At 36.4% G+C, this 27,222-nt stretch overlaps 1 protein-coding gene and 4 non-coding genes across 6 annotated transcripts in view; 1 reads left to right on the top strand and 4 right to left on the bottom strand.

Moving 5' to 3' along the window:
- Positions 1-25,262, top strand: part of si:dkey-106n21.1 (solute carrier family 23 member 2) — a 41,579-nt gene extending 16,317 nt beyond the window's left edge. Inside the window, exons 4-12 of one of the 2 annotated variants that reach the window (XM_055031539.1) lie at positions 951-1,134; positions 3,229-3,410; positions 6,413-6,530; positions 8,041-8,125; positions 13,766-14,019; positions 16,094-16,258; positions 19,070-19,178; positions 24,761-24,856; positions 24,939-25,262. In XM_055031539.1, coding sequence (XP_054887514.1) covers positions 951-1,134; positions 3,229-3,410; positions 6,413-6,530; positions 8,041-8,125; positions 13,766-14,019; positions 16,094-16,258; positions 19,070-19,178; positions 24,761-24,856; positions 24,939-25,111 — 1,366 coding nt within the window. In that variant the 3' untranslated portion in view covers positions 25,112-25,262. Of the gene's footprint in view, positions 1-950; positions 1,135-3,228; positions 3,411-6,412; positions 6,531-7,968; positions 8,126-13,765; positions 14,020-16,093; positions 16,259-19,069; positions 19,179-24,760; positions 24,857-24,938 lie in introns of both variants that reach the window. The other variant, XM_055030753.1, reaches the window with a different exon arrangement.
- trnal-aag (transfer RNA leucine (anticodon AAG)) lies at positions 10,567-10,649 on the bottom strand. Its single transcript has one exon. It is a non-coding gene; the product is annotated as a tRNA-Leu (tRNA).
- Positions 11,650-11,732, bottom strand: trnal-cag (transfer RNA leucine (anticodon CAG)). Its single transcript has one exon. It is a non-coding gene; the product is annotated as a tRNA-Leu (tRNA).
- Positions 12,588-12,670, bottom strand: trnal-gag (transfer RNA leucine (anticodon GAG)). The gene has a single exon. It is a non-coding gene; the product is annotated as a tRNA-Leu (tRNA).
- On the bottom strand, positions 13,232-13,314 carry trnal-cag (transfer RNA leucine (anticodon CAG)). The gene has a single exon. It is a non-coding gene; the product is annotated as a tRNA-Leu (tRNA).
- Positions 25,263-27,222: the final 1,960 nt, after the last annotated feature.

Here is a 27,222-nt window from a genome sequence, read left to right as displayed (position 1 = left end):
ACTTTTAGACTTTTTATTCACTATACAATAATTAATGCATTCGTTTAGCATAAAGTTTGCTTATACTTTCTGATTTTAGGTGCCCATAAGACTTTTGGTGGAAGCCTTTATTATTATATGTTATGATTCTGTTTCCAGATAACATAAAATGTCATTACATTCTGTTGTTTTGATTCTAAGAATATGTGTAATATTATTTGATATTATTTTTAATAGTTTTATATTAATCAGATCAACATTTATTTTATTTCCATAGTTCTTATGGTTTCTTGCAGCAGTGTCCTGGACTTTTGTTTTATTTTTCATGTCAAAAACTTTTCCATTTCTTGGTAGCTAGAAAAATTTGAGGAGCAAAGATGCTTGATGAATTTGACAATTGAGAGTTTGGAATAATTATTTTAACTTACATTTGACATAAAACATGGCATAACAAACAAAACAAAAAAAGTATGGTGAGAAATTAAGAAAAATTATTTTGACTTTTTGAGGCCCCCATATCGCCCCCTTGTGGCCCACTGTGAAAAGCACTGGTGTAAAAGAGCACAACTGTGCAAACAGTCAGATGAGTCCACAAGCCAAACGTTTTCACCTGAATTTAGGTCAATTACAGGTCGGTAAAAGTTATTATGCAAGACTTCCCTAACCCAACTTCCCTAGCAGGACTAAGGAAGCTGGTTTTTAAAAATTAAAGCAACCAGAAAAAGATTAACTTCTCCTTCCTGTCATATGGTTAACTACAAATATGATTTTCTATCCATCCATAGATAGATATTGTTTAAGTTTGTCTACACACTAAAGTTTACAGAAAGATACAGAAGCATGCATACTTCAGTCAAATACTGTTGTACCATCTGTCTTGTTCCATCTCTAACTTTGCTTGGCTCCCGTTCCACCCATTAAGGTTGCCCTGTCTTCCTGACTTGTAAACTCTCGACTTTACCGATTTACAGGTTACCAATCCTTCAGGGAGGGACTTTCAGTTTCATCACCCCTACTTTGGCCATTCTTGCTCTGCCCAAATGGCAGTGTCCAGCCACAAATGCACCTGCGACCCAGTCCATGCAGCTGCTGAATGGCACCACTCCAGTACTGCGCGAACACTCCGATGAAATCTGGATGTCACGAATATGTGAGGTTAGTGAAATATTCACTGCAATAATTCCCAGTAAAATGGATCAGTGACACTCTGCCTGAAATAAGAGCCTCCACTAGGTTTTCACAGATTGCAAATCAGCGAAGCATGAGCAAAAAAAGCCCTGAGAAAATTTACGTTGAGCTCCATTAATTTGTAATCTTTCTTGGTGTTGGTTAAAAGTCTACATCATTTTGGATGAACTCCGCTTTTAAACAAGTTTCTGAAAATTACAGTTCGGTAAGGGCTGTAATGCAATCATTTTTTCCTCCCTGTCAATGTACTTTATACTGTCAGTCACAGACAATATACAGAAAAAGTTTTTTACCTGTGAATTCATCTTTGCACACTTTTTGACACAGTTCTGCTTCCCTCTGCATGGGGCTGTAATTCCCAGATTTTCTGCATAATACACGTGAAATAAAAAATATGTTTGGCAGGATTTATAACTGTATGGTGTTTAATGACAGTGAAGGTAGTGATGTTTAAGATTCTTAAAGCCGCAGGGTTAAAAATCATAAATCTATCTGTTGCAGTAAATTTATTAAGGAACCTGCCAAGTTAAGATGCTTTGTTCACATTTGAAATTCTTTTCCTTATTGACTTAGTTGAGATCTTGACATGCATACTTTTCAGCTCTTGATGTCTTTATTTACTCAGCTGGGAATCACAAAAAAAAGAAAAAAAATCCATGTGATGTGCTCTCAGACTACTATAGCTGCACTTATTGAAAATATTTAAACAACACATAAGTAATTGGGATTTTGAGCATTCATATACATAAATGCATTTTATTCTAGAGTTATTTTGAATACCATAGATGAAAATATTTGCTATGTAATATTTGGTTTTGTGTATTTCACAAAAATTGCTCAAAAGAATTCATGTTTCCCAAATTCAAACCCACTGCTAACTTCATTATGTTTTCAGTTATCTTGCCTAACATAACTGAAAGAGCAAAGTATTTTTTTTAGGACTTTTATGTTAACACACTGGATGTAATAGGACCGACTTCAGTTTGTATTGTGTCGTAAAAACAATTGGAACATAGAAAATTGCTCTCACGTTATAAACTTAATCAAACACACGGAGAAAATAGTTTTCTATTTTCACTTCTATGTGGATCTCATGAAACCATTCAAACACACAACTGTACAGCCATGTATAGTGGAGTTGCTGCGGTGTTTGAAAGCACAAAACGCAAAAAAAAATAAATAAATGCTCCAAAAAACATATTAGTTTTTATTATTAAAACAGTAAACCGAGTCATTGACCTTTATTTATTCATTAGGAAATGTTGAGGGATTGGTCACCATCTGTTAGTATTTGTGTTTCAGTTTTGTATTATTTTCCATCTGCGTTTTTATTTGATTGTTCTAATTCCATTCAAAAATTGTCATCACAGTGTTTATCCTTTATTTGGTATTTATTCTATGAATTTTGCATCTGCAAGATCCATTTATGCTCTGCAGTGCCAAAATACAAAATCATACCTAGTACATTTGTTTGGTTTTTGAACTTAGAATTGAACGCTATTGGGTTTGGTATCATTTTCCAATCGCCGTAGAGTGCATCCTAGCGTGACTATCCATGAATAAATGAAAAAATACATAAATAGGCATTTGAAAACATTATTTTTTTTATATATCTTCACTATTGCTGTTACTGGTGTATAAAAAACCTACACAAAATAAACAAGCAATGTTTAGCCCAATAGTCAACCAGGTTTATGGAACTCAGCGGGGAAACTATGCATTCTGAATGTAAACTTCTGATTTTAAGAGTGAAAAATCTACCAATTTCTGACATATCCTGTCTCTCATTTGTGTGGCATTTAGCAAGCAGAAATTTGGTAATTCATAGTTACCTAAAACAAGAGAAATTTGGTCTGATTTAGCTTCAGACAGTGTGATAAAAGGTCTGCCTTTTTTATATATTCAAGCCAATTTCAACTGAATAAAATATGTTTATCAGTCAGTGTGTTGAAAAGGATAAAAGTGAAAGACTTAGTATGCCAATGATGTTTGTAAATGGTGGTTAATTTCTTTCTCTGGAATGTGAGTTTAAAAGTTTTCCTCTTTGGTTTCTTTCTACAGATTCAGGGGGCCATCCTGGTTGCCTCTCTGGTTCAGATTGTCCTGGGCTTGTCTGGTCTGGTCGGCTTTGTGCTTAAATACATCGGCCCTTTGGCTATTGCCCCTACGATCACCCTCATCGGCCTGTCACTATTCATTGAGGCTGGGAAGAAATGCGGCAGCCACTGGGGAATTGCTGCTCTGTGAGTGTTTCATTTATGCACTCAATCAACATTTTTCAGAGCACATGAGAGATGTGCTCAAGTTTTGGTGTTTCCATTATGAATGCATGCTAATTCTGCTTATGTGCGTGATGCTGAGAGCTCTGGTGGAGCCAGCTGCACATGATCTGAAAGAAACAAAAACGAACCATCATCCTCCTACCTCTTTGTATCATCTATTTGTCGTTTTTGACAGTAGTAACAGCCAACTTGTTTGATGCAACAAAATGTGTTTCCATTGCAGTTTGTAAAAATAGTCTATTCTGATACGGCTGAAAAATCATCACATCCTGGCACAAAGCTTTGATGAAAAATTTGAGGTTTTTCAAAATTGTTGTGTTTCCATTAAGCAAGTATCAGTTTGCACAATGTTATAGTTAAAGGGAATGCAGCTACTTTAATTAAAGTAATACATATTTCTTAGGGTCATGTTTGTTGTTATCAAAGTAATGTATATCAAAATATCCTGACAAAATCGGAAGTCCATATCATCAAAGTGAAACCCAATTCTATCAAGATTCATCCTCAGGTTGTCATTGCTGTGGCTTGCAAATAATTAACCCTTTCATGCATAGTGGTCACTACAGTGGAGGGGTATCTAAAAGCCATTTTCTTGTGCTTCTTGTTGATTTCTGTGTCGTACTGGCCATTAGCTGCAAATGCAAGAAATTATTTTTGTTAAATCCAATACGCCCGACCAACTAAAAAGCATGCCAACCAACCCTGTCCCTCCTTCTACTGTAGACAACTCTTACAAGAAAAAAAATATTTTGACATCAGATAACCCCTAAAGAACAATACATTGATGTATTTTTTCAAAACACATTGTATTTGTATTTGGAGAAAATTACAATTAACCACCTAAAAAACAAAACATATATATATATATATATATATATATATATATATATATATATATATATATATATATATATATATATATATATATATATATATATATATATATATATATATATATATATATATATATATATATATATATTTTACAAATGTTTTTCCTACCTCTTCTTATGCCTTAATAAAATAACAAAAATTTTTTTGAAAGAAATCTTGACACAAAGGATCAAAATTCATGTATGAAACGACTAAGCCGGGGCCCAAAAAACAAAGTTTGAGGATTAGGATGCGATTTAACACACAGTCAGTATTTGATATTGTTGGCTTTTGCTTGCTATGCAAATATATTCATAATTTCCCCTTTGTTAGATAATAGCACATCGAAATCAGCTCTTACAGATTAAAAGGTTAAACTGTTCCAGGTCATCCATCCATCCATCCATCCATTTTCTGAGCACCTTTCTCCCTAATGGGGTCGGCTGGTGCTGGTGTCTATCTCCAGCTGCGTTCCGAGCGAGAGGCGGGGTTCACCCTGGACAGGTCGCCAGTCTGTCGCAGTGTTCCAGGTCATGTTTCAGTGAATGTGCACCAAGGCTTTATCTGCACATGTACAAACCGGCCACCAAATACATTTCATTTCATTTCTGATAGTGTGGAATAAATTTGATATGTGTATCTGCAGTCATCAGTTTTATGGCATGAAATATGAATCCAGATGAATGTCTAGTTAGCGATCAAATTTCCCGTCCAGCGTCAGACATGAGCAATTAGATACTTCTGATGCACAGCAATATTGAATTTCTCTGACAAAGGTAATGGATTGCTTGCATTGTCTGAGTGTTGCATGTTTTCTAATATTTGTCACAAAAAGAAAGAAATAATGATCCTAATAAATAAGCATCTGTTGTTTTATTGACAACGGACACAAAGGACAATACCAGGAGAATTATGCTGATATAAAACCCCTCATTAACACAGCACCCCTGGAGAAATAGACCCGCTCTGCAGCACATTGCTTTTTATTTGCTTTTTTTCTTTATCTTCGGCATAGGCAAGATTCTAAACTCTTAAATGTTTTCCATTTTAAAAGATCAAAGATATCGCGATGTTGGCTTAATGAAAACTTGTAGGGTGCCGTACCACAGAATCAAAAAAATACATAAAAACCACATGAGAAGTTCAGACAGTTAAATTTCAGCAAAACTATTAAATGACAGAAAAAATATTAAAGACTTTTAACTTATTTTAATATGCATGTAATCTATTTTTTAGCTTAGGGTTGGTGGGAAACGTTAAATACGATAAGATCTTAAAATTGAACATGCATCATTTAAAAAGAAAAGAAAATGTCCACAAATACATTCAGTTTGCATTTTCTATGCACATAATCAACACACTATTGTGTAAGAAAGTGCATTTTTTCTCTCCAGCGTATTAATTCACAGGGATACAACAAAATATGCAAAAAAAAACACCAATGTTTATAAATAAAACTTCTCTTTGTCTTTGCATTGATGCCAACAAATGCATGCATCTTAGATGATTAGCTTCTGAGTTGTTCCCAGTCCTGGAGGATTGGAGAGTTATCTATTCAATTTCATCACAGCTTCATTAATATTTTTTGTTTAGAAAAGTTACAGTTTTGACCTGAGTGGACTCAAGAAACTGCAGTAAAACAATCAGAATGACAAACAGACCTTCCCGCAAAGCATTTTCACATGTTTGGGAATCACTTAAATGTGTTTCTTGGAGTATTGCATGAAGAATTTTAATGTGTGAGAACAATTAACTTATTTAGGTTGTTCTTAAAGGGGAAATACTATGTAAAATTAACTTTTTTGAGATTTACATAATACTATGACGATATTCCCTCAACAAAAATGTACCTAGATTGTTGATTTGATTCTTTCATTCTTGTTCAAGATATCCATGGCAACTGTTTTGGGGTAACTAACCGCTTTCTCTCAGCAAGTGCATCCAGCTCATCTTTGGCGCTTAACTAAATATATATATGAAGATCAACTTACCATATGGAAGTAAAATTTGACGGCTCTGACATGTGATTGTGAGTTTTGATATATGAGCAGTGACTACATGGACATTTTGTCCTGTCTTCTCGTCTGCAGCACAGTCTGTCTGATCCTCCTGTTCTCCCAGTACCTCAGCAAAGTTCACGTTCCAATGATTTCATACAAGGATAAGAGATGGAAGGTTTTCCAATATCCACTATTCAAGCTCTTTTCTGTGAGTCACCTCAGAAAAGTTACCTTCTGTATTTGTCTTTTCTCACAGCACTGTTTTTTTCTTGTGTTTTTTACATGTTTGCAAAATGTCAGGTTTAAGGTAAGAGAGGATGAAATTAATTTTAACAACTCTGCACAAGTTGGAATTTATTGTGCATTTTTTCTAAATATCACAAGGCAAACATTGTATCAGGCAAAAATAAATATACCCCATGTATTAGCTCTAGGTGATCCTGAACAAATCAGTTAAATGTTGGCTATAAGCTGCATTCAGTGCTGATTGCTGAGTTGTTGCAGTAGGCCCTGGCATTGTCAAGTTAAATATATATTCTAAATCTCTCAGAGCATTCTAAGAGAACTGTGTAAGGATTACAGAAAATTCATAAGAAATACAAACAAAATTAGGATTTAAGAATCCTGGTTAATAATACTGAGTGCACACATACACATGTTTGATCAAAAAATAGAATAGAAATTAAAAAACAAATTCTGAATTAACAAATAGATGTTTATATAAAAAGATTTAGAGACTGAAACAGCTTCAGAAAAAAAGTCTTCAGTCAGTTACATGTCAATGTTGATAGTTTTGAATTCAATATGTTTTTTCGTTTGACTAACTGCCGCAGGTCTTAGCCAACTTTTAGAGTTGGCAAAGACTTACAGCAATTAGTAAGATTCTGCAGGACAAAACCCCCAGCTCTGAGTCTTAAATGTGTAGAATTATTCATGTGGACTCACATTTGAGTCAAGGGAATACACAACATGTTGCACTTAATGGTGTGAGGAAATGAAGGCAGGTATAACATCAAATGAGACCACATGTTTTTCAGAATGTAAACAACTTTCATAAAATTGTGGAGCTATGTTCTCCATTAAGTGATATGATGCATAACGTTACGCTCAACTTCAGGATTATCTAAAGAAAAGAAAAGGTGGCAGTTATAGTCGCATATCATGAGCATCTTTTTTTCCCTTTTAACCTACAATTAACCACCTATTGTGGTCGATTGTGGTTGTTTTTGTTATGTTGTATCAATAAGCATGTACTTGTATGTGATAAAAAGCTGTTCTAGGTCCAACATAATTCAAAAAGAGTACATGCACACTTGGTTTAAACTTAAAGATGTTTTCCATGTCAGACTGACATGAATCAAAACCAGTTGTGCACTCCTCTGTGTAAAACATTCAAGCTCATGAAAACCTTTTTTTTTCTTCAAGGAAACATACTTGATTTTTTCCCCCTCCTAATTGGACATGATTGCAAACAGTGATTTATTAGCTTGTATGATAAATTAGTGAATTGACGGGAAATGTTAACCAGTTGAATTTGTACTTTATGTATCATTCTTTCTGCTTTTTTACTTTCGTAGTTCTATATAGTTACACAAAAGAACCTAAGTTAATAACGAGATGCTCTTGACATTGATCTTAAATTCCAGGCTTTGTTTGGAATGTGTGGTGCCTGGCTGGTCTGCTTTTTACTGACTGTCTTTGACGTCCTGCCTTCAAAGTCGAATCAGTATGGCTTCTCAGCAAGAACCGACATCAACCTGAACGCCCTGACAAATTCACCATGGTTCCGCATGCCTTATCCAGGTAAGACATCCTACTTTATGCCCAAAAAAAATTTTTAAACCTGCAAATGCAAAATGCAATTATTGATGCTGGCCAAAATGCACAACTAGTTTATGATTAAGAGGGAACACAGACTATTGTAGCTCTGTAATTTCAGGTATCAGAACAGTATGAAGCAATCAGGGCCTCATATTACAGACATGTAAATCAGGAAAGCAGTGTATGCAAAAACAGCTGTAATTGCATCAAGCTTTCTGGCATGTTTTCTATATTTCAATCAACATTGAACATAGTACACATGAGTGTGTTACCAATTCCTTCTTGGACATGCAACTATTTACATGAGAAAACAGATAGAAAATGTCATCAGGTCTGATTTTTGCCAAGGCCAGAGGCAGAGTTGCTGGGTTGGGCTTGGAACCCATTGATAACTTCTTGAAGTTCTTGTTTTTTTTTTCTGACATTGGAATGAACATGCTGGGACGTCCACTACTGACAGAATCAGCAACATTGGCTAACACATTAATTCCTGGGAAGAATGAACACTGTCTCATGGTTTTCTCAAGGTTGTGTTAGCAACTTTTCATTGTAGAATAGGAGACTTCAGGTTGACTGTAAATGGCTATTGGTCCATCCATTATTTTCCCGTTATGTCGAAGTGTGAGCCCAGACACACTGCAGAGGAAATTCATTTTAGGTACTTGTAATTTTCAGGTACCAGTAAATTGAGAGCATCACATTTTGACTCAGCTATTTCTTCGCAATGACAGATCTCTTTCTAACTCTTTGATGATAGATATGGAGAAACAATTGCTCTTATAAATATATTGATGATGATTTGTCTTTGTGTCAACATGCCTGGATGCTGCACAACTTCAAACTGTCAATCAATCAATCAATCAAATTTTATTTGTATAGCATATTTCAGCTACAAGGCATTTCAAAGTGCTTTACATCATAAACACAAAACACAAAGGCATGCAACATAGAATAAAATACCAATTCAAGGCTGTACCTTACTTTCATTCTAAAATTCTTCAGTGAGCCTGGCCTATATATCAGTACAGTCATATTAAAGAGATTTAACACCTATTTCAAATCATGTATATATTAGTCAAACGTGTCCAAGTTTAAGTTGACTGGAATATGTTTTATATTAGTGTAACTTCAGTACTTTTAGAAAGAACGACATGTCAGCTAAAAACTGCACTTTTGACAGTCGCCTTTGAATTGCAAATCTTTATATTTCTTTCACCATACATGCATGTATTCATTGTGTAAGCATGTAGATATGCATTAGACAACGACTTTCACAATACCTATGGGAAAAGTTGCATTACTTATAATGCAACTTGAGCAGAGGTTCAGCAATGGTTTACTCACATGCACGTTTACAGAATGTATAACTTTTTAGAAGAGCTCAGACTTCAGGTTCGCTAGGGTCATGTGAAAAGGTACCCCAACTTTCAGGTCAGTGTTGCATTTGTCAGAATTTTGGAGTTGCAGGCCAACTGGATTGTCCACCAAAGTTTGAATTCCATCTTTAAAGGTTGGAAGTCTGAGTCACTCGCCCCATCCTTCAAAATTGAATCGAGCTGCCAAACAAGTAGAACACAGTAATAAAAAATTATAATTTGATGCAATATTGGTATTGAATGTGATACTGACGTCCTTCTTGAATTAAATAAGTCACATAGTCATTCCACCAATCCACATACCAAAGTTTGGTCCCGCTGCGGTTTATGTTTTGACTTATTTTATTCTGGAAGTTAAAGCAATCAGCCAAAAATGTCCTCCTTTCTAAAATGGAAGACTAATACCTGGTAATATAATAAACTGCATGTAAACTTATGTTTCATATAACTCACTTGATGTATTTTTTTTTTCTTAATCTGGGGAGAGCTTTTGTTTCAGAAGTGACTGTTGATCAAAGTGCTGCAGTGCCAGATTCGTTTTCCAAATCCAGTGCAGCTCACCCTGTCTATTCTCAGAAATCCCTTTGCGTGCGTTATGCCCCAAGGGCAAAAAAAAAAAAAAAAAAAAAAAATTAACTCTTTAATCAGAGCTATACATAGGAAAAAGCAAAATTGAGCAGGTTTCCACCTCAGTTTCAAGGTTATTTTTCATTGATCTCATTCTATTGATGTAAATTGTAATCCTTTTTTTATTAAAGAATTTTTGACAAGAAACTCACTTTCTTAAATATCCACAACTCTGTCAGAAGATGCCTTTGCATGCGTTATGCTCTAAGGCCAAAAAAAGACTATTGACTCTTCAATCAGAACTATGTCAAATAATGGCAGATTGGAAAAAGCAAAATTGAGCAGGTTTTCACCTCAGTTTCAAAGTTTTTTTCATTGATCTTATTCTATTGATTTAAATTGTAATCCTTACTTCATAAAATGATTTTTGACTTTTTTTTATTTTTGACTTTCTTAGATGATGTAAGATATACACAACTCGGTCAGAAGTGGGATTCGAACCCACGCCTCCAGGGGAGACCGCGACCTTAACGAAGCGCCTTAGACCGCTCGGCCATCCTGACTAGTTGCAAAAACATTTGAGATGCCTTCGCGTGCGTTATGCTCCAAGGCCCCCAAAAATATTGAGTGTTCAATCAGAACAATGCCAAATAATGGCACATTGGAAAAAACAAAATTGATCAGGTTTTCAGATCAGTTACAAGGTTTTTTTTTTTATCATTGCTCTCATTCCTGTGGTTTAAATTGCAATCCTTTCTTAATCAAAGGCTTTTTAACAAGTAACTCACTTTTATTAGTTGACTTAAATATTCACAACTCTGTCAGAAGTGGGATTCGAACCCACACCTCCAGGGGAGACTGCAACCTTAACATAGTGCCTTAGACCGGTCGGACATCCTGACTTGTTGCGAAAACATTCGAGATGCTTTCGCATGTGTTACACCCGACGGAAAAAAAAAAAAAAAAAAAAAAACATTTTCGCATGCTTTATGCTCCAAGGGAAAAAAAAATATTGACTCTTCAATCAGAACTATGCCAAATAATGGCAGATTGGAAAAAGCAAAATTGAGCAGGTTTCCTCGTTTTTTTCATTGATCCTTTTCTATTAATGTAAATTGTAAACCTTTCTTCATTAATGGATTTCAGACAAGAAACTCACTTTCCTAGTTGACTTATATATTCACAACTCTGTCAGAAGTGGAATTCGAACCCACGCCTCAAGGGGAGACTGCGACCTTAACGCAGCGCACTAGACCGCTCGGCCATCCTGACTTGTTGCAAAAACATTCAAGATGCTTTTGCGTGTGTTACACCCGAAAGGAATAAAAAAAAAAAACACCTTCACATGCTCTATGCCCCAAGAGCAAAAAAATTGACTCTTCAATCAGAACTATGCCAAATAATTGCAGATTTGAAAAAGTAAAATTAAGATGGTTTTCACCTCAGTTTCATGGTTTTTTTATCATTGCTCTTATCGCGTTGGTGTAAGTCACAATCCTTTCTTAATGAAAGGATTTTTGACAAGTATCTCAGTTTCTTAGTTGACTTAAATATTCACAAATCTGTCAGAAGTGGGATTCGAACCCACACTGCCAGGGGAGACTGCGACCTGAACGCAGCGCCTTAGACCGCTCGGCCATCCTGACTTGTTGCAAAAACTTTTGAGATGCCTTCGCGTGCGTTATGCTCCAAGGCCAAAAAAATATTGAGTGTTCAATCAGAACAATGCCAAATAATGGCACATTGGAAAAAGCAAAATTCAGCAGGTTTTAAGATCAGTTACAAGATTGTTTTTTTAATCATTGCTCTCATCCCTTTGGTTTAAATTACAATCCTTTCTTAATGAAAGGATTTTCAACAAGTAACTCACTTTTATTAGTTGACTTAAATATTCACAACTCTGTCAGAAGGGGGATTCGAACCCACGCCTGCAGGGGTGACTGTGAACTTAACGCAGCGCCTTAGACCGCTCTGCCATACTGACTTGTTGCAAAAACATTTGAGGTGGCTTCTCGTGCGTTATGCTCCAGGGCCAATAAAAATATTGAGTGTTCAATCAGAACAATGTCAAATAATGGCACATCGGAAAAGCATAATTCAGCAGGTTTTCAGATCAGTTACAAGGTTTTTTTTAATCATTGCTCTCATCCCTGTGATTTAATTTGCAATCCTTTCTTTATGAAAGGATTGCTCGGCCATCCTGACTTGTTGTGAGAAAGTTAGAGATGCTTTAGTGTGTGTTACACCCGAAAGGGATTTAAAAAAAAAATCATCTTCACATGGTTTATGCCCCAAGGGCAAAAAAAATATTGACTCTTCAATCAGAACTATGCCAAATAATGGCAGATTGGAAAAAGCAAAATTGAGCAGGTTTTCACCTTAGTCTCATAGTTTTTTTTATCATTGCTCTTATCGCTTTGGTATAAGTCACAATCCTTTCTTAATGAAATGATTTTTGACAAGCAACTCGCTTTCTTAGTTGACTTAAATATTCACAACTCTGTCAGAAGTGGGATTCGAACCCACGCCTGCAGGGGTGATTGCGCCCTCAACGCAGCGCCTTAGACCGCTCGGCCATCCTGACTTTTTGCAAAACCATTCAAGATGCTTTTGCATGTGTTACTCCCGAAAGGGATTGAAAAAAAGAAGAAAAAAAAAATCTTTGCATGCTTTACGCTCCAAGGGCAAAAAAAAAATAATAATGGCAGATTGGAAAAAACAAAATTGAGCAGGTTTCCACCAGAGTTTCTAGGTTTTTTTCATTGATCTTACTCTATTGATGTAAATTGTAAACCTTTCTTCATTAAAGGATTTCTGACAAGAAACTCACTTTTCTAGACCGCTCGGCCATCCTGACTTGTTGTGAGAAAGTTCGAGATGCTTTAGTGTGTGTTACACCCGAAAGGGATTTAAAAAAAAAAAAAAACATCTTCGCATAGTTTATGCCCCAAGGGCAAAAAAAAATATTGACTCTTCAATCAGAACTATGCCAAATAATGGCAGATTGGAAAAAGCAAATTGAGGGTTTTCACCTAGTCTTTTTTTCATTGCTCTTATCGCTTTGGTGTAAGTCACAATCCTTTCTTAATGAAAGGATTTTTGACAAGCAACTCGCTTTCTTAGTTGACTTAAATATTCACAACTCTGTCAGAAGTGGGATTCGAACCCTCGCCTGCAGGGGAGACTGCGACCTGAACGCAGCGCCTTAGACCGCTCGGCCATCCTGCCTTGTTGCTAAAACATTCGAGATGCCTTCGCACGTGTTATGCTCCCAGGCCAAAAAAAATATTGAGTATTCAATCAGAACTATGCCAAATAATGGCACATTGGAAAAAGCAAAATTTAGCAGGTTTTCACCTCAGTTACAAGGTTTGTTATCATTGCTCTAATCCCGTTGGTGTAAATTGCAATCCTTTCTTAATTAAATAATTTTTGACAAGAAACTCACTTTCTTATTTGACTTAAATATTCACAACTCTGTCAGAAGTGGGATTCAAACCCACACCTCCAAGGGAGACTGCAACCTTAAACTAGCACCTTAGACCACTTGGCCATCCTGAGTTGTTTCAACTTTGTCAGAAGTGGGATTCTCTGGTTTTGGTAACTGATGGTACGATGAGGATCTTTTATGTACAACCAATTTGAAAATGAATTGTGATAATTAGTTTTCTATCCACAGGTCAATGGGGCATTCCTACTGTAAGCCTGTCCTCAGTGTTGGGAATGATGGCAGGCGTTTTGGCATCTACCATTGAATCCATCGGTGACTATTATGCTTGTGCCCGTTTGTCTGGTGCTCCTCCACCACCCATTCACGCCATCAACCGAGGCATCGCTGTTGAGGGCATGGGCTGCATCTTGGCTGCCCTGTGGGGAACTGGAAATGGAACCACTTCCTACAGTCAAAACATTGCTGCACTTGGAATTACCAAGGTACATAGCTTCAGTCTGTTTAATTTTCCTTTCACTTCACAATTATGTTATACCTTGACCATAAATTTCTGGTTGTGAAGTTACAAAATAGGAAAACCTCAACTATTATCTGCAAGGCAATGTATGTTAAAGGGGAAGTATTGTGTAAAACTGAAAATATTTAGTGTTACATCATGTTAGGATGTCATTTCCTCTTCAAAAATATAATTGGGGTGTTGCCTGGATTTTTTCATGCATTTTTTTGAAATCCTTTGCTGTCCCATAGCAACCATTCTGCTGTGCAAAACACCTGGTTGGACCTAGCACCAATTTGGAGGTGCAGCTTCTTCCTTGAGCTTCTTCAAGCTACCACATAGCATCCCTCTCCTCCTGACTCCACCACTTAATTCTTTCAGTTTAGCCAGCAGCAATTAGCAAACCCCTGTGCATCTGTGAAGCTCAGCGTACAAGCTACTTGTCAGTCAAACAGTGAAAAAAAACATTGTAAAAGGCTTAATAGAGGAGCAATGTTATGATGACTTCCTGAAGGCTGAGTTTCAGAAAAAGAAGGAGTCTTTAAAGTGACAGAGACCAATCTTAAATATTTGATATATCATTTTTATAACAATTGAAGTTAACAATGCCATTTGGTAGGATAATCAAGTGACTATGTGCCTGTAAAACACATAATATTTCCCCTTTAACAAGCTGCTGAAACCCTAATAGGTTCTCACTTTTGATTAAATACTTCTGACCTTCGAGCACCATAAAATGTAAGTTTCATTTCCTTAAATTATACATTAGAAACATTAACTCATTTTGCTGAGTGCATGGCCTGATATCCAAAAGCATACAGCACAGATGATTTGTAAAACCTGTTTTCCAATGAACGTATCACCTTTAGAAAAACCAACATTCCTGCCTTTTGGACACTTGCCAAGTGAATCACAAAGTACATTTGGCACCACAAAATTTAACTGCTAACTGAAACTTTAACAAGAGACTTCATTTCTGTCTTTGAAGTAGCACTGGTTTAGTCAGATATAAAAAAGCAAGCAGAGCTTCACCTGATACCTGTGGTCACATCCTAAACCAGCATAGTGTGTATGACACACTGTCCTGCTTTATGAAGCCAATACACTTAAACATTGAGTTCACTCATGTGACAGGTGATAAATTCATCACTGTTATCTATTCAGGCCTGCCAAACAAATATGAGGAAAGGAAATAGAAATAGAACGGAAACGAACACACAATGTCGAGTGTGTGTCTAAGTAGGTAGTTTGAGTGTGAGTCTGTTGTGAGCTTCAACTGCACCGGTCAAATCCACTGGTAATCCATCTCCAGATGAGTTCTGTCTACTTTTCATGCCATGATCCTCCAACTACTTCCTGTTGTCTTCTTCTTTGTGGTTTGTGCCAGTGGCAACATCTAGCTGTTGATCATGTGACGTGAGTGAAGCAAAACTTTCCAGACGTTTCCAGTGCAGTTCTGGAAAATATAACACTTTTAATGCAACCAAAATCCACCGAAACTTTTTATCATTAAACTATTTTTTTTTATTGTTGCATTTACATTAAGCAAATTTGTTTTTGAAATTGTCAAATTGCAAAATTATATGGTCATTAAAAAAGCAGCTACACTTCTTAAATATATTGGAGCAAAACATTATGCATTTTTGCTCCAAAACACCAAATGTGTGCTCCACAATATGTGGATACATACCAATGTACTGCAACATGGGTATGCAATATCATGTTGCATATCCATAGTTGCATACGTGCAAAATTTACCCACGTGGTGTTTCACTAAGCTGAGATCTAGTGACTGTCAAGAATTTTTCGGTACTCTGTCTTGGAATTTTCCCGTTTGTCCTGATGAGTTTCAACAGGACAAATCAGCAAACAGAAGTAGAATTTGTTAATGGTGATGTTGAGTTTCTGCACTGTTTCACAATTATAGTTTTAGCAATGCCAGCGGAGAAAGTGAACAAATATTCAAGAATTAAAGTCAGACCAAGAGGAATGTTTAAATCATAAATATCTAAATATAATCAGGGTTTCCACGTATCTTCATTTTCATTGCTTCATCTCAGGTTAGCAGCCGTCTCGTCCTTCAGACAACAGGAGTTTTGATGATTGCTCTGGGAGTCTTTGGGAAGTTTGGAGCGGTTTTTATCACCATCCCTGATCCAGTCATTGGAGGAATGTTTCTTGTCATGTTTGGCATGATTGCAGCTGTGGGGATATCCAACCTTCAGGTAAACACATTGAGTTTATTTTTTGTTTGTGTTTAACAGACTCTTCACAAACTGTAAAGCATCTGGGGGGCTAACTGTTTATGCATACAATATTTTTAAAAGAAAAAAAAATCATAATTTTCCACCACCTAATTTTATTTGTTTTAAGACTTTATTTTACCTTACAGACAAAATAAATTTTGTATTTAGGCCTGAATTGCCTCTGGGAATCAAAAAATGAACACCTTTTTTCAAAGCAATGTTCACAATAACTATCCATCCAATCAGAATGAGCTTCACCTATTTTGCAAATGATAAGCAACAAGTCAAATCAAGTTTTTGTATATTGCATTTCAGCAACAAGGTATTTCAAAGTGCTTTACTTGATAAAAACATATTACACTTACCGATTACGAAATGAGCAACAACATTAACATTTGTCAAATGCCATCATCAAGAATAATTGTTATCAAATATTTTGATCACTGTTCCAGTCAAAGGCAACTGTGGGCAGGTGAGTTTTAGCCTTGATTTAAAGGAACTCAGTGTTTCATCTGTTTTGTATTTTTTGGGAAGTTTATTCCAGATTAGTGGCGGCTGTGGTTGTGTGGCAGAGTTGTCGTCTTGCAATCGGAAGGTTGTAGGTTCGATTCCAGCTTCCTCCTGCCATATGTCGATGTGCCTCTGGACAAGGCACTTAACCCCAAATTGGTGTGTGAATGTGACTCTAGTGTAAAGCGCTTTGAGTGGTCAAAATGACTGGAAAAGCGCCATATAAGTTCAGTCCATTTACCATTAGTGAAGCATATCTTTTACATATTTGCTTTTCTTTTTGGGGACACAAAGTCAACTAAAACCAGTAGACCTGAGTTTTCTGGAAGGTTGACACTGTGCTAAGGCATTCACTGATTTATAAACTAATGGAAGTATTTTAAAGTCTATTCTCTGAGCTACAAGCTACTGGTTGTAGTGAGAGTGCCAGCAGCAGGACTCTGGATCATGTGGAGCTGTTTGACTCAATGCAACTAAAGATAAAGACATGAATGAGTTTCTCTGGATCTTGCTGGGACTTTAGTCCTTTAATCCTAAAGATGTTCTTCGGGTGATAGAATCCCCACTTTGTAATTATCTTTATGTGTTAGGTCTGAGTCCATTAACACCCAGATTTCAGGACTGGTTGATAGTATCTACCTGCAAAATCTCTCTGATCATTCCTCTATTGGTCCAAAGATAATAACTTAAATTTCATTTCTGTTCAAAAAGCAAAGCAAAGACACCTCCACTCACTGATTTGTTCTAAGGTTCTGTTCAGTACATGGATAGGTTCAGAGTCGTTTAGCAATGTAACGATGACAATGTTTGGTGACATTGTAATGTTGAGCTGTGTATCATCTGCATAGCTGTGGTAGCTAATCTTATGACGTATTAAAGTCTGAGTGAGCTGGAACTTTGGGGTGCCCTACATACGACTTCTGTGTGTCCCAATGAAGTTACCTTTTGACAAAAAAAGTCCCTGTTTATTAGCTAAAACCCAAACTAGTCAACTACATGTGCAAAGCTGATACACCAAAAGAGTTACAGATATGACGGCAGCAAAAATGTGCTTCATGAGTATTGAATCTGGAGGGCTTGACATAAATATGCTTCACAAGGTTTACAGATTTTTACGTGAAATATGAAAAGTTAAAAACTTTGCATTTTCCTCCACCTCGCAATCAATTGTGTGCTTCTTTTTATTTGTTGCATAAAAAAATGTGGAAATGTTTCGGAAACATTTTCTATCAGGAACGGCTCCTATCAAGTTTCAACATATTAAATGAGGTCTTTGGTTTTAATAGCAAGCTTAATTAGATGTAGGTCTTTACTTCTTCGCTATAGACAAGTTAATATGAGATCTGGTAGAACATTTGTTGAAACTGAAAAATATTGGAGTGCTCAAATAACAAATAATAACTATTAATAGCTTTGTGCTGGTTTTATTTGCCTAAGACCATAACTGTTTGGCTGTTTCTTAATGGTCTCATGCTGCTTTTTAACGAGTGTTAAAGAAAACAAGCAGCAGGGAGTCCAGGGAAGCTTTTGCAAGAAAGGAACACCCAGAACATAGAAATCTCCACTTTGCTCTCGCAAAGCACCGACTCACCATCTCATTAGTGTTTGAAGTTCCGCCCCAATGAGGTATTTTCCCTTTAAAGAATTTATTTCATCAGTCTTTGTAAAACAGTTGAAACTTTATACATTTTGGCTTCTTTTTTTATTCATCCAACAACTGTTTTGTTTGCTTTGAACGACTACAGCTCCCTCGAGTCCAAGTTATATGTAGCAAAACCTTGAGTGTGTACCATTCACACAATCAGGTTGCAATGTCAAAGTGTTCAGATTTAGCATTGAACTGAAACCTTGGGTATTGTATTTAAGTTTTTAAGCAAATGAAAAAACACACAAGGGCCCATTGCAGATGTGCATTTGTCTTTACCTGCCTCTATTCATGTTGACTACTGACAATTTTGTGTCATGGAAAAATAAAGATTCTTGCTTCTTTCCCCAATCTGATTCAATTCTGGGTCTATAAATACTAGGGGCTTTAACATTTTAACATTTTAACCTGTTATGATCAAATGTGAATCTATCTTAAAACAGTATTTGACTTGTTGGCTTTTTCTTTTATTTCCACATTGTGTCTAATTTTATTTTAGATCTGTTCCAAAACAGAGTTGGCAGTTTGTTTTCACAGAACAACAAAATAGTCTGAAAGTAATAGTCAGTAAACCAATTTAAACAAGTTGTGTGGCATATTATCATTCTGCCCCTCTCCCCTCTTCTTCTCTTTAGCATGTTGATCTCAACTCTTCCCGCAACCTCCTCATCCTTGGTTTTTCTACCTTCAGTGGACTTGTGCTACCTACCTGGTTTCGTTCCAATCCAGGCATCATTGACACAGGTAAAGTTACAATAAACACTCTTTTAAAAGCCTTTCAGGGTGGAAAACATTGCAACAAAAATGAATGATTACCCCAGTAAAGTGCATTTGTATGTTTAGGCCTAATCCACATGTAGTCAGATGTCTGGGAAATCAAATAAATTTTTATGTCTTTTTTTGCCTTTCAGCCACATATAAACTCTTTAATTTCACAAACAACAATTATTTATAACAACTCTGGGAGGAGATTTGAGAAAACTCTGTTTTAGTGTTGGTATGTATACACAGAAAAAACTGAGATTTAGGGGGCAACGTGAGAAAATTTGCTAAGAAACTTTCACAGAACAAGGTAACAACCAACACGCAGTTTTATTAAAAAAAAAAATTCTCATTTAACTATGTGTGTTCTATACCTGTGTTATACTGACAGGTTATAAGATCACATCTTGCAGGCTTGTATTAGCTTATCAGGATGTGGCCAACAACTCACTGGCTTATCATTTAGGGACTACCATGTCTTCGTAATATCAGTAAGACTACTATGCTTGAATGACATTTATTGTATGTCAATACAATACAATACAAAGAGCTGTACAGCTCTCCCATGAGAAGTAGCCCTTGTTGGTGCCAGCGTTCTTTGGTATGCATTCTGAAGCAGTCATGGTCGGTGGCTGAAAGGAAACCACCATCAATTTATTTGGTTTTGATTTGCCAAAAAGAAAATAACAGACTGATGACTGAAAATGTTAGTGTTCTTCCATTGCATTTCCACTTTCAGATTACACTTAAAAAGATGGGAGCAGTTCTGCCAGCTTAAGCTTCTAAAGGGAAGGTGTTGCCAAATCCCAGAGGCCCCAGATGGCAAACAGTTTATCATTAGCCTTCAGCCTGGATTTCCAAGTGACAAGGACAGAGTTTATCGTTGTCTTACCTGAACAGATCTAAATATGTTGTTGTTTTTCCATCATTTTTCTACTCCTATCAGACTCAAAAGAGGGAGTAGATGGATTTAGTTTGTTGCTCAGCAGGTCAAGCCAAACCAATCAGATGAGTTCTGTTGGCACGTAAGAACCGGTTCTTACATCCCTGATTCAGGAGCATAGAATCAAAGATCTATGCTCCTGATCTTTGATTCCTCTCAGATTTTGTACTCTTTGGCTTGTGTCTTGTTAGGGTTTGAGTATGGATGAAGTTTTTTTGTTTGTTTGTTTTTTTTTCCAAGCTTCCAGGCACAACCGGATATCAGGCCCCACAAGGTGAGCCCACTGTGGGTGAGACTGAAAGAAAAGACATACAAGATTAGGAAGACTACAGTGGAAATGAAAAGTGGATCACAGGGGAAGTTTTATACTCTGGAACACTAGTGACCCTTTCTGTTAATGCGTTTAACCAGCTAACTAGATAATTGTCTGTAAAGCTGGTCTGCTGTGCTACTCATATATTTGTGGGCTGGTGGAAGCATAAGCAGAATGACATAAGTGGTGCAACGGGTCAAAGACAAGAATTAAACTGTTGAGGTGACAGGTGAGCATTGTAGCCTATGCCCAGGGTATAATCTGGGTTAAGTCCAGGTTAACTGGTACCTCTGGGTTGTTTGTGTGTACCAGTGTCCACAAATGGCGGTGGTTGTGAATAATGTATTTCCTGCTTTGCAAGAGAGAGACAAAGACTAAAAAAGGATGAGGAGACAAAATATCAGGAGGAAATTAAAGTATACTTCTAAATGTAGAAACTAGTCAATGAGTCTTTTGTTGTACTTTTAGTTCAGTGCAGCTAAGCCCAATATTATTTGCACTATTTGGTGTAAATAATAAGAAATATGATAAATTCCCACCCGTACTATACAATATGGTATCTATACCATATACATGTATATATTTATACAAGGGTATAGATATAGATATCTACATATCTATATTTATATCTAGACCCCTGTATATTTATATAGGGGTCTAGATATGGCCTAACCCAGAAAAATACATCAATCCAGTTGAAATAGATAGGGTTCTATGTGCAATAAGTTGAAGACGTCAAAAGCACGTCAGTCGCAGGTCATTAGTTGCTCTTGATGCTACATGGACTGGTTTTAATGAGACCGTTTGTGGTGGCTCTTTATGAAGACATTGTCAAAAGAGCAATCCCCAAGATTGAGCAGTTTGTCTATGCAGACATAAGACTTTGATCCTATAAGTCATGTGATGCGAGTGTCTCCAAGGGAAGTGCTAATCCAGAGTCATCACTGGGCATAAAGGCTTGTCTGGTTTTCTCAGGTCTAGGCTGCTTACCTCCCAAATCCTCTTGGCTGGCCCCCATGACAGTGGCTGTAATCTGCCCGGATCAAATAAAGCACCCTTCTCCAGAGTCTTTCTCTTTAGCTTCAACACTCAGCTGATTTGTCCGCACTACAAGATTGAGGCCCCTCAATGCTCTTTGTAAACAAACCGTAGTCTGTTCCAGACATTCTTAAAAGTACCAGCTGTGTGAGTTCCACAAAGCTCAGCAGGTACCATAAACTTTTGACTGGCACCTCTCTGGGCAGGAGAATTTCCTTTTTGAGCGTGCGTGTGTGTGTGAGCTTGCTTGGGCATGATGGCATGTGTGTGTGCGTCTTGGGTTAACCAAACAAGAGTGCGTTCAGATTAAAACTACGTCAGCGCTGTTTTCAGTTCTTGATTCAATTCGATATAACTTCATTAGGAGGTTTATTGCCAGAGGGAAGTTATGAAAGCAGGGCATCCAACATGCTGGCATTCATACTCAATAGCCCTCTGTGTTCACCCTTGTGCTGGTGGTCAAACATGCCACATAAAAGGCCAACACTGACTGAGAAAATCAGTACTCAGTGGTCTGATGACAACAAAGAGTTCCCTTTTACCACCAGAAGACCTTGTTGACTTTTTTTATTTTTAATGCGACCTCAGTCTACTGGTGATGTACTTTTTTTCCCTTGAATCTAACATTCTTCAATGAGTTCTGCCATGTTACCTTCTTAAAGCTGCAATATGTAACCTTGACAAAAACATGGTTCTCACATTTTTTTTCAGATTGTGAAAATACAGTCACCATGTTGTGACTGTATGTTATGAGACAGATAATCTATGAAAAGATGGAGCTCCTCCACCTCCTCCTAGAGTTCCTGTTGCCGTTTTGGATAAATGTACCGCTCCCGGTCAAAAAACAACCAATCTGAGCCCCGAGAAAGGTCTTAGCGCTGTCACCGACCCTGTGTATATGCATCTCAATGTGTTAATGGCAGAGAAACAACTTAGCATCACAAGAAAAACTGTTTTGCCACCATCATCTGTAGCCATGTTAGCTAGCCTTAGCATTAATGGCAGGCTCCATTTTGGTGAACTAGCAGTAGCAGATAGGAAAGTGGAGGGTGATTGACAGCTCTAACACCCTAAATAAATACATTGTATTTATTTAGGAATAATGTATTTATTTAGATGACAGCAAGTTCATAGGAGAAGGCAGAGCAGCTTGATTTTTTTTCATAGATCATTGTCTCATATTATACTGTCACAATAAAGTGATAGTTTCAACATATTATGTACAGAGCTTGTTTTAAATAAAAGTTAAATACTGCAACATTAAGGGTTTCATACACATTCATTCATTTTCCTCAGTTCCAGAAAAAAATTGGGTAGATCATTTCCAAACTTGGTACACCTTCAAGGAAACCTGACTTGTGTACAAGCCAATTTGAGAAGGGTTTGCATTTGTGTATGGAAACATAACCCTTAAACTAAGGCTGCTGTTTTTTTTTTTTTTCTCAGTTTAAACATTCATTCTTACGGAGGTCAACACTCCAGTCAAATACAGTAAATCTGGTGAATCAAAATAAAACTCCAGCTAAGCCAAACAGGATTTTGCTGATACCTACTCATCAGGGCAATGAAGCCCTGATGAGTTGTTCTTCAAATCAAATTTTTTTGTTTTGTTTTTTGTGTTTGTTTGTTTTTGGCCTGCATGGATGAACTTGTGATACCACTCTTGTGTTTTATCATGAAAGGTTTTGGGCTCATTGAACCTTCAATGTGGCTTACAGACCCAAAATCTACAGGTCTCTGCTAGAAAGCTGATGAGCGATTTGTAACTTTGGGAATGATCTAATCAGAGTCCAAAACAATCAGCAGAAGTTCTGAAGGGAACTGGGGACAAGAGACGATGATTAATGCTGATCGAAGTGAATGCTGAAGTTAAACCTGAAGATTTTCTTACAAAGAGTTAGCATCAGCATGCAATCAAGTCTATACACATTTTTAATTTTTTATTTTAAAGATTTGTTTTTCATTATAATTGCCAAAGCATATATGCAACGTTAATCGGTGGAAAAAGTTTGGAAATTACTTATCACATTCTCAATTTTTTAAAGCTCTACACTCTGGAATTTTAACAAGGGTGTGTGGCCATTGGACTGTTTCAAAAAAACATTCTTTTCTTCCCTTTTTTGATGGATTTATTTATTCCTGGACCTGAATTTAGTTTTTCTTGGCAAAGGCAAAGACATTCATTTCCAACATTAAGGTTAATTGGAATTTTGTTTGTGGCACCTCCAGATTTGGAGAAAAAAAAAAGAGCTTTTGAGAATAGGCTGTTCCAATAAAAACATATCATTTAGGTTTTTCGGCTGAGTAACAGACACAAAGTTTTATAAAGTGAAATACTGTGGGATTTCTTTAATGTCTTTTTTTGTTTTGGTTTGCTTTTTTTTTAACGCTTTAATCACCCACTCAGGAACTATCTCCGTCCCGTACGCTCACATGTAAACGTTCTCACAGGAAAGTAAGCAGCCATTCAGTCCTCCACAGGATTTTTTTTCATCCCTTTCATAATCTTCATCTACTATCAGCTCAAATCTTGTTTTTCACATTAGCTCTCAAGGGTTAGCTCATGTGAGCTTTAATGGTAAATAAAGAAAACAAATAGGATCTTAAGTTTTACATGCATTCATCAGGGCAGGACTGTCATTTTGGATTAAAGTTCTGGATACATTTTGAGTTTGAACCATTCTTTCTCCAGGGAGGAATGGTTGTGATGATAATTTATTGAAGAAATAATTAATTAAATGATTTGCAACTTCAAACATGACCTGATCCAAATTGTTGAGCAGAGCCTCATCACAGAGAAGAAAACAGCTAGCGTTAGCTGGCTTTTTCCGGTCCAATTTCAAGGTGTTAAATTATGAGGTCTAATTTATTTGGAGTCATATTTGATTTATGCAGCATTTTTACAACAACTGAAGGAAACGTTACTTTACTGTGCTTTAAAATATTCTATGTGGCTGAAATACACATAATACTGTCCCTTTAAAAGAATTGTGCAAAGAAGAGTGGGCTAAAATTATTCAACCTTTATTCAACATAAAAGGGAGTTTTTTTTATTTGTTTTTTTCCCTGTAATGAGCTTACCATTTGAAAACCGAATATGAAAAACGTGAAAAAAAAAATAATACCAAACAAAAATCTCTACTTTTTTCATGGAATTATAGTTCTTTCAGAAACTTAAACTTAATCAACCAAGACCTTTGACATTTATATGGTTCAAGATTCTGCACAATCTTTTTAAAGGTGCTTAACTTTTTTCATTCCCTCCTAAAGGAATAAAAGAGCTGGACCAGGTGATCATAGTGCTTTTTACCACACATATGTTCATCGGTGGAATTTTTGGGTTTCTTCTTGATAATACAATTCCAGGTAGAGAAAAAAAACATTATAAAACATCACATTATTACAAAATGCCTTGTTGCTGCCAGCTTACCCAGTCTTCTCTTTTTAGGCACGGAAAAAGAAAGAGGGATCAAGAACTGGCAGGAGAAAGTGCGAGAGGACGGCTTAAATACCTCTGATTTGTCATGCTACGACATCCCGTACTGCAACCGTTTTCTAAAAAGGTTTAAATGTTTCCAGTATGTACCCTTTCTGCCATCTTACAAAACCTCAAATAAATGAGGATCAACATAAAGAAGTGGAAACTTCCTAGGCAATATTAATCCCGGAATCCTAAATAAAGCCAACAAGGTTGTTTTTACCATTGAGCCTCAATGTGAGCTGATGATGCTTTTATAAAACCTAGCCTATACGTTGAACTAATAAAGTAAAATGTGGGTTGTCTATTTTTTTAATAAATATTTGGTTTGACTTTGTTGTTGAAACTAAAGTCTTTGAGTTCATTTGTGTCGATGTGTGAGTCATTCCCAAAATGAACCAATTTCTCATACCATTATTACTACCTCATGATTAATACGCTCACTGAATAGGAAGAATTTTTTAAAAACTATTTGTATTAAATTCATACACAACTGTATATTAACATAAAAGTAAAAAAAAAAAATTGGCATTGTATAAGAGCTCAACATTTTAAAAGTGCCTTTGCTTTCACTAATTCCTGTTCCAATATGCCTGAACTATGATAATAAAGAGTTGTTCCAATTCAATAAATAACTTTAAAGATTGAATGCCATTGAATAATAATGCTCACAGTTCAGTAAGGCATCACATTACTTTTCATTGGAAAATCATGAAACAGTTCTTCGAGCCCGTTGATCAACTTTGTCAACACATACTAAAGTGAAATATTTCAAGATTTTCACTTTTTATGTTACTTCAGATCCATATATATATATATATATATGCTCTTGAATTAATTTTCTTTGACTGTCCTCTCAAGACTGTGGGGTTGACGCTGTTGCATTTCTCTATTGCACTTCTTCCTTCCAATCAACTTTCTTGCTCACGAAACCTTTGCAGGTGTTTAGAGTTAACCTGCTGATTAGGATGGGACATCATGAGTTTTCCATATTTAATGTTTTGACAATTTTAAAATTTTCTGAGACTGAATTTTGGATTTTCATAACTTTCAAGTCACAATAAACAAAATTACAAAAAATAAAGGCTTGAAATACATTTCTATATATGAGTTTGGAACAGACCACTGTACACCTGTAGATGGAAGAAAATAATATCTGCCAAAAATTTATCTTTAAAAAAAAAAAAAGAATATTTCTGTTTTTTTTTTTTGCAAACCCAGAAATTCTTTTAATATATTTTAATCTTATTTTTCCAGAAAATTTTTGACTTTGCAAATTTTGAATGTTCTTTTCTAAATTTTTCTGCAAAGGTCCTGATACACTGCTGTAGATAACATTGTATACTGTCTTCTTACAGCTTCACATAGCTAAAGTTAAACTCAACTAAATTATGGGCAATAATCATGGTTATCTCACTAAAGGAGTAGGGCTCACTAACCTCAGCTTAGACAGTAATATTGTGAACGTAGAACAAGTCAGGGCTTTTAGTTCTACCTATGTCGAATGGGGGCAAAAATAAAAGTGGTTGTTTATGATTTTCTTTATGGTTTTTGTGTTAATAGTGACTGCTCTGGAAATTCTAATTACAATTTGAAACCTCAAAAACCATTGAAAACTGGTGCTTCAAAAAGTTCACTGAGCTGGGGTTATGTGCAACAAACCGACTACACTCTCTGTCATGTGTTGTTTCTGGCTGTGTTCTGTGTTGTGTTTTCTGTGTCCTGAGTCCTCCTCATTGTTCTGTCTTCCCCCCATAATTTTCTTGGTCGGGTCCTACTGTTAGGATTAGTCAGGAGAGCGATGGCGATGAGGCGAGGAGGTAGAGGCAGGAGACCCAGGATGTAGTGAAAAATAAGAATTTATTGTGAGGGTATCAGGGGAAAAACAAAAGCCTGCAACACCAAACACAACAAGAACAAAAACACTAGAAAAACTTGAAACATTAGAAAAACTCAAAACTTGAAACACTGAAAAAAACCCCACAAAACTAGAAACACTGGAGACTAGAGAACCACACACATGAACACTGACTAAGACAGACTGACGCACAAACGATGACAAGGACCCGACGAGGAACACAGGACACAGGAGGCCTTAAATGCACAGAGAGCAATCAAGGAAACGAGAAACACCTGGGGATAATCAAGGGGGAAGACAGAACAACGAGGAGGACTCAGGACACAGAAAACACAACATAGAACACAGCCAGAAACAACACATGACACTTTCTGCTCTACTGATCCATGTCCCGTC

This window comes from Poeciliopsis prolifica, unplaced genomic scaffold, assembly GCF_027474105.1.
Source record: "Poeciliopsis prolifica strain line A6 unplaced genomic scaffold, Auburn_PproV2 SCAFFOLD001, whole genome shotgun sequence".
NCBI lineage: Eukaryota > Metazoa > Chordata > Actinopteri > Cyprinodontiformes > Poeciliidae > Poeciliopsis > Poeciliopsis prolifica.
This window is presented reverse-complemented; position numbering and strand designations above follow the sequence as displayed.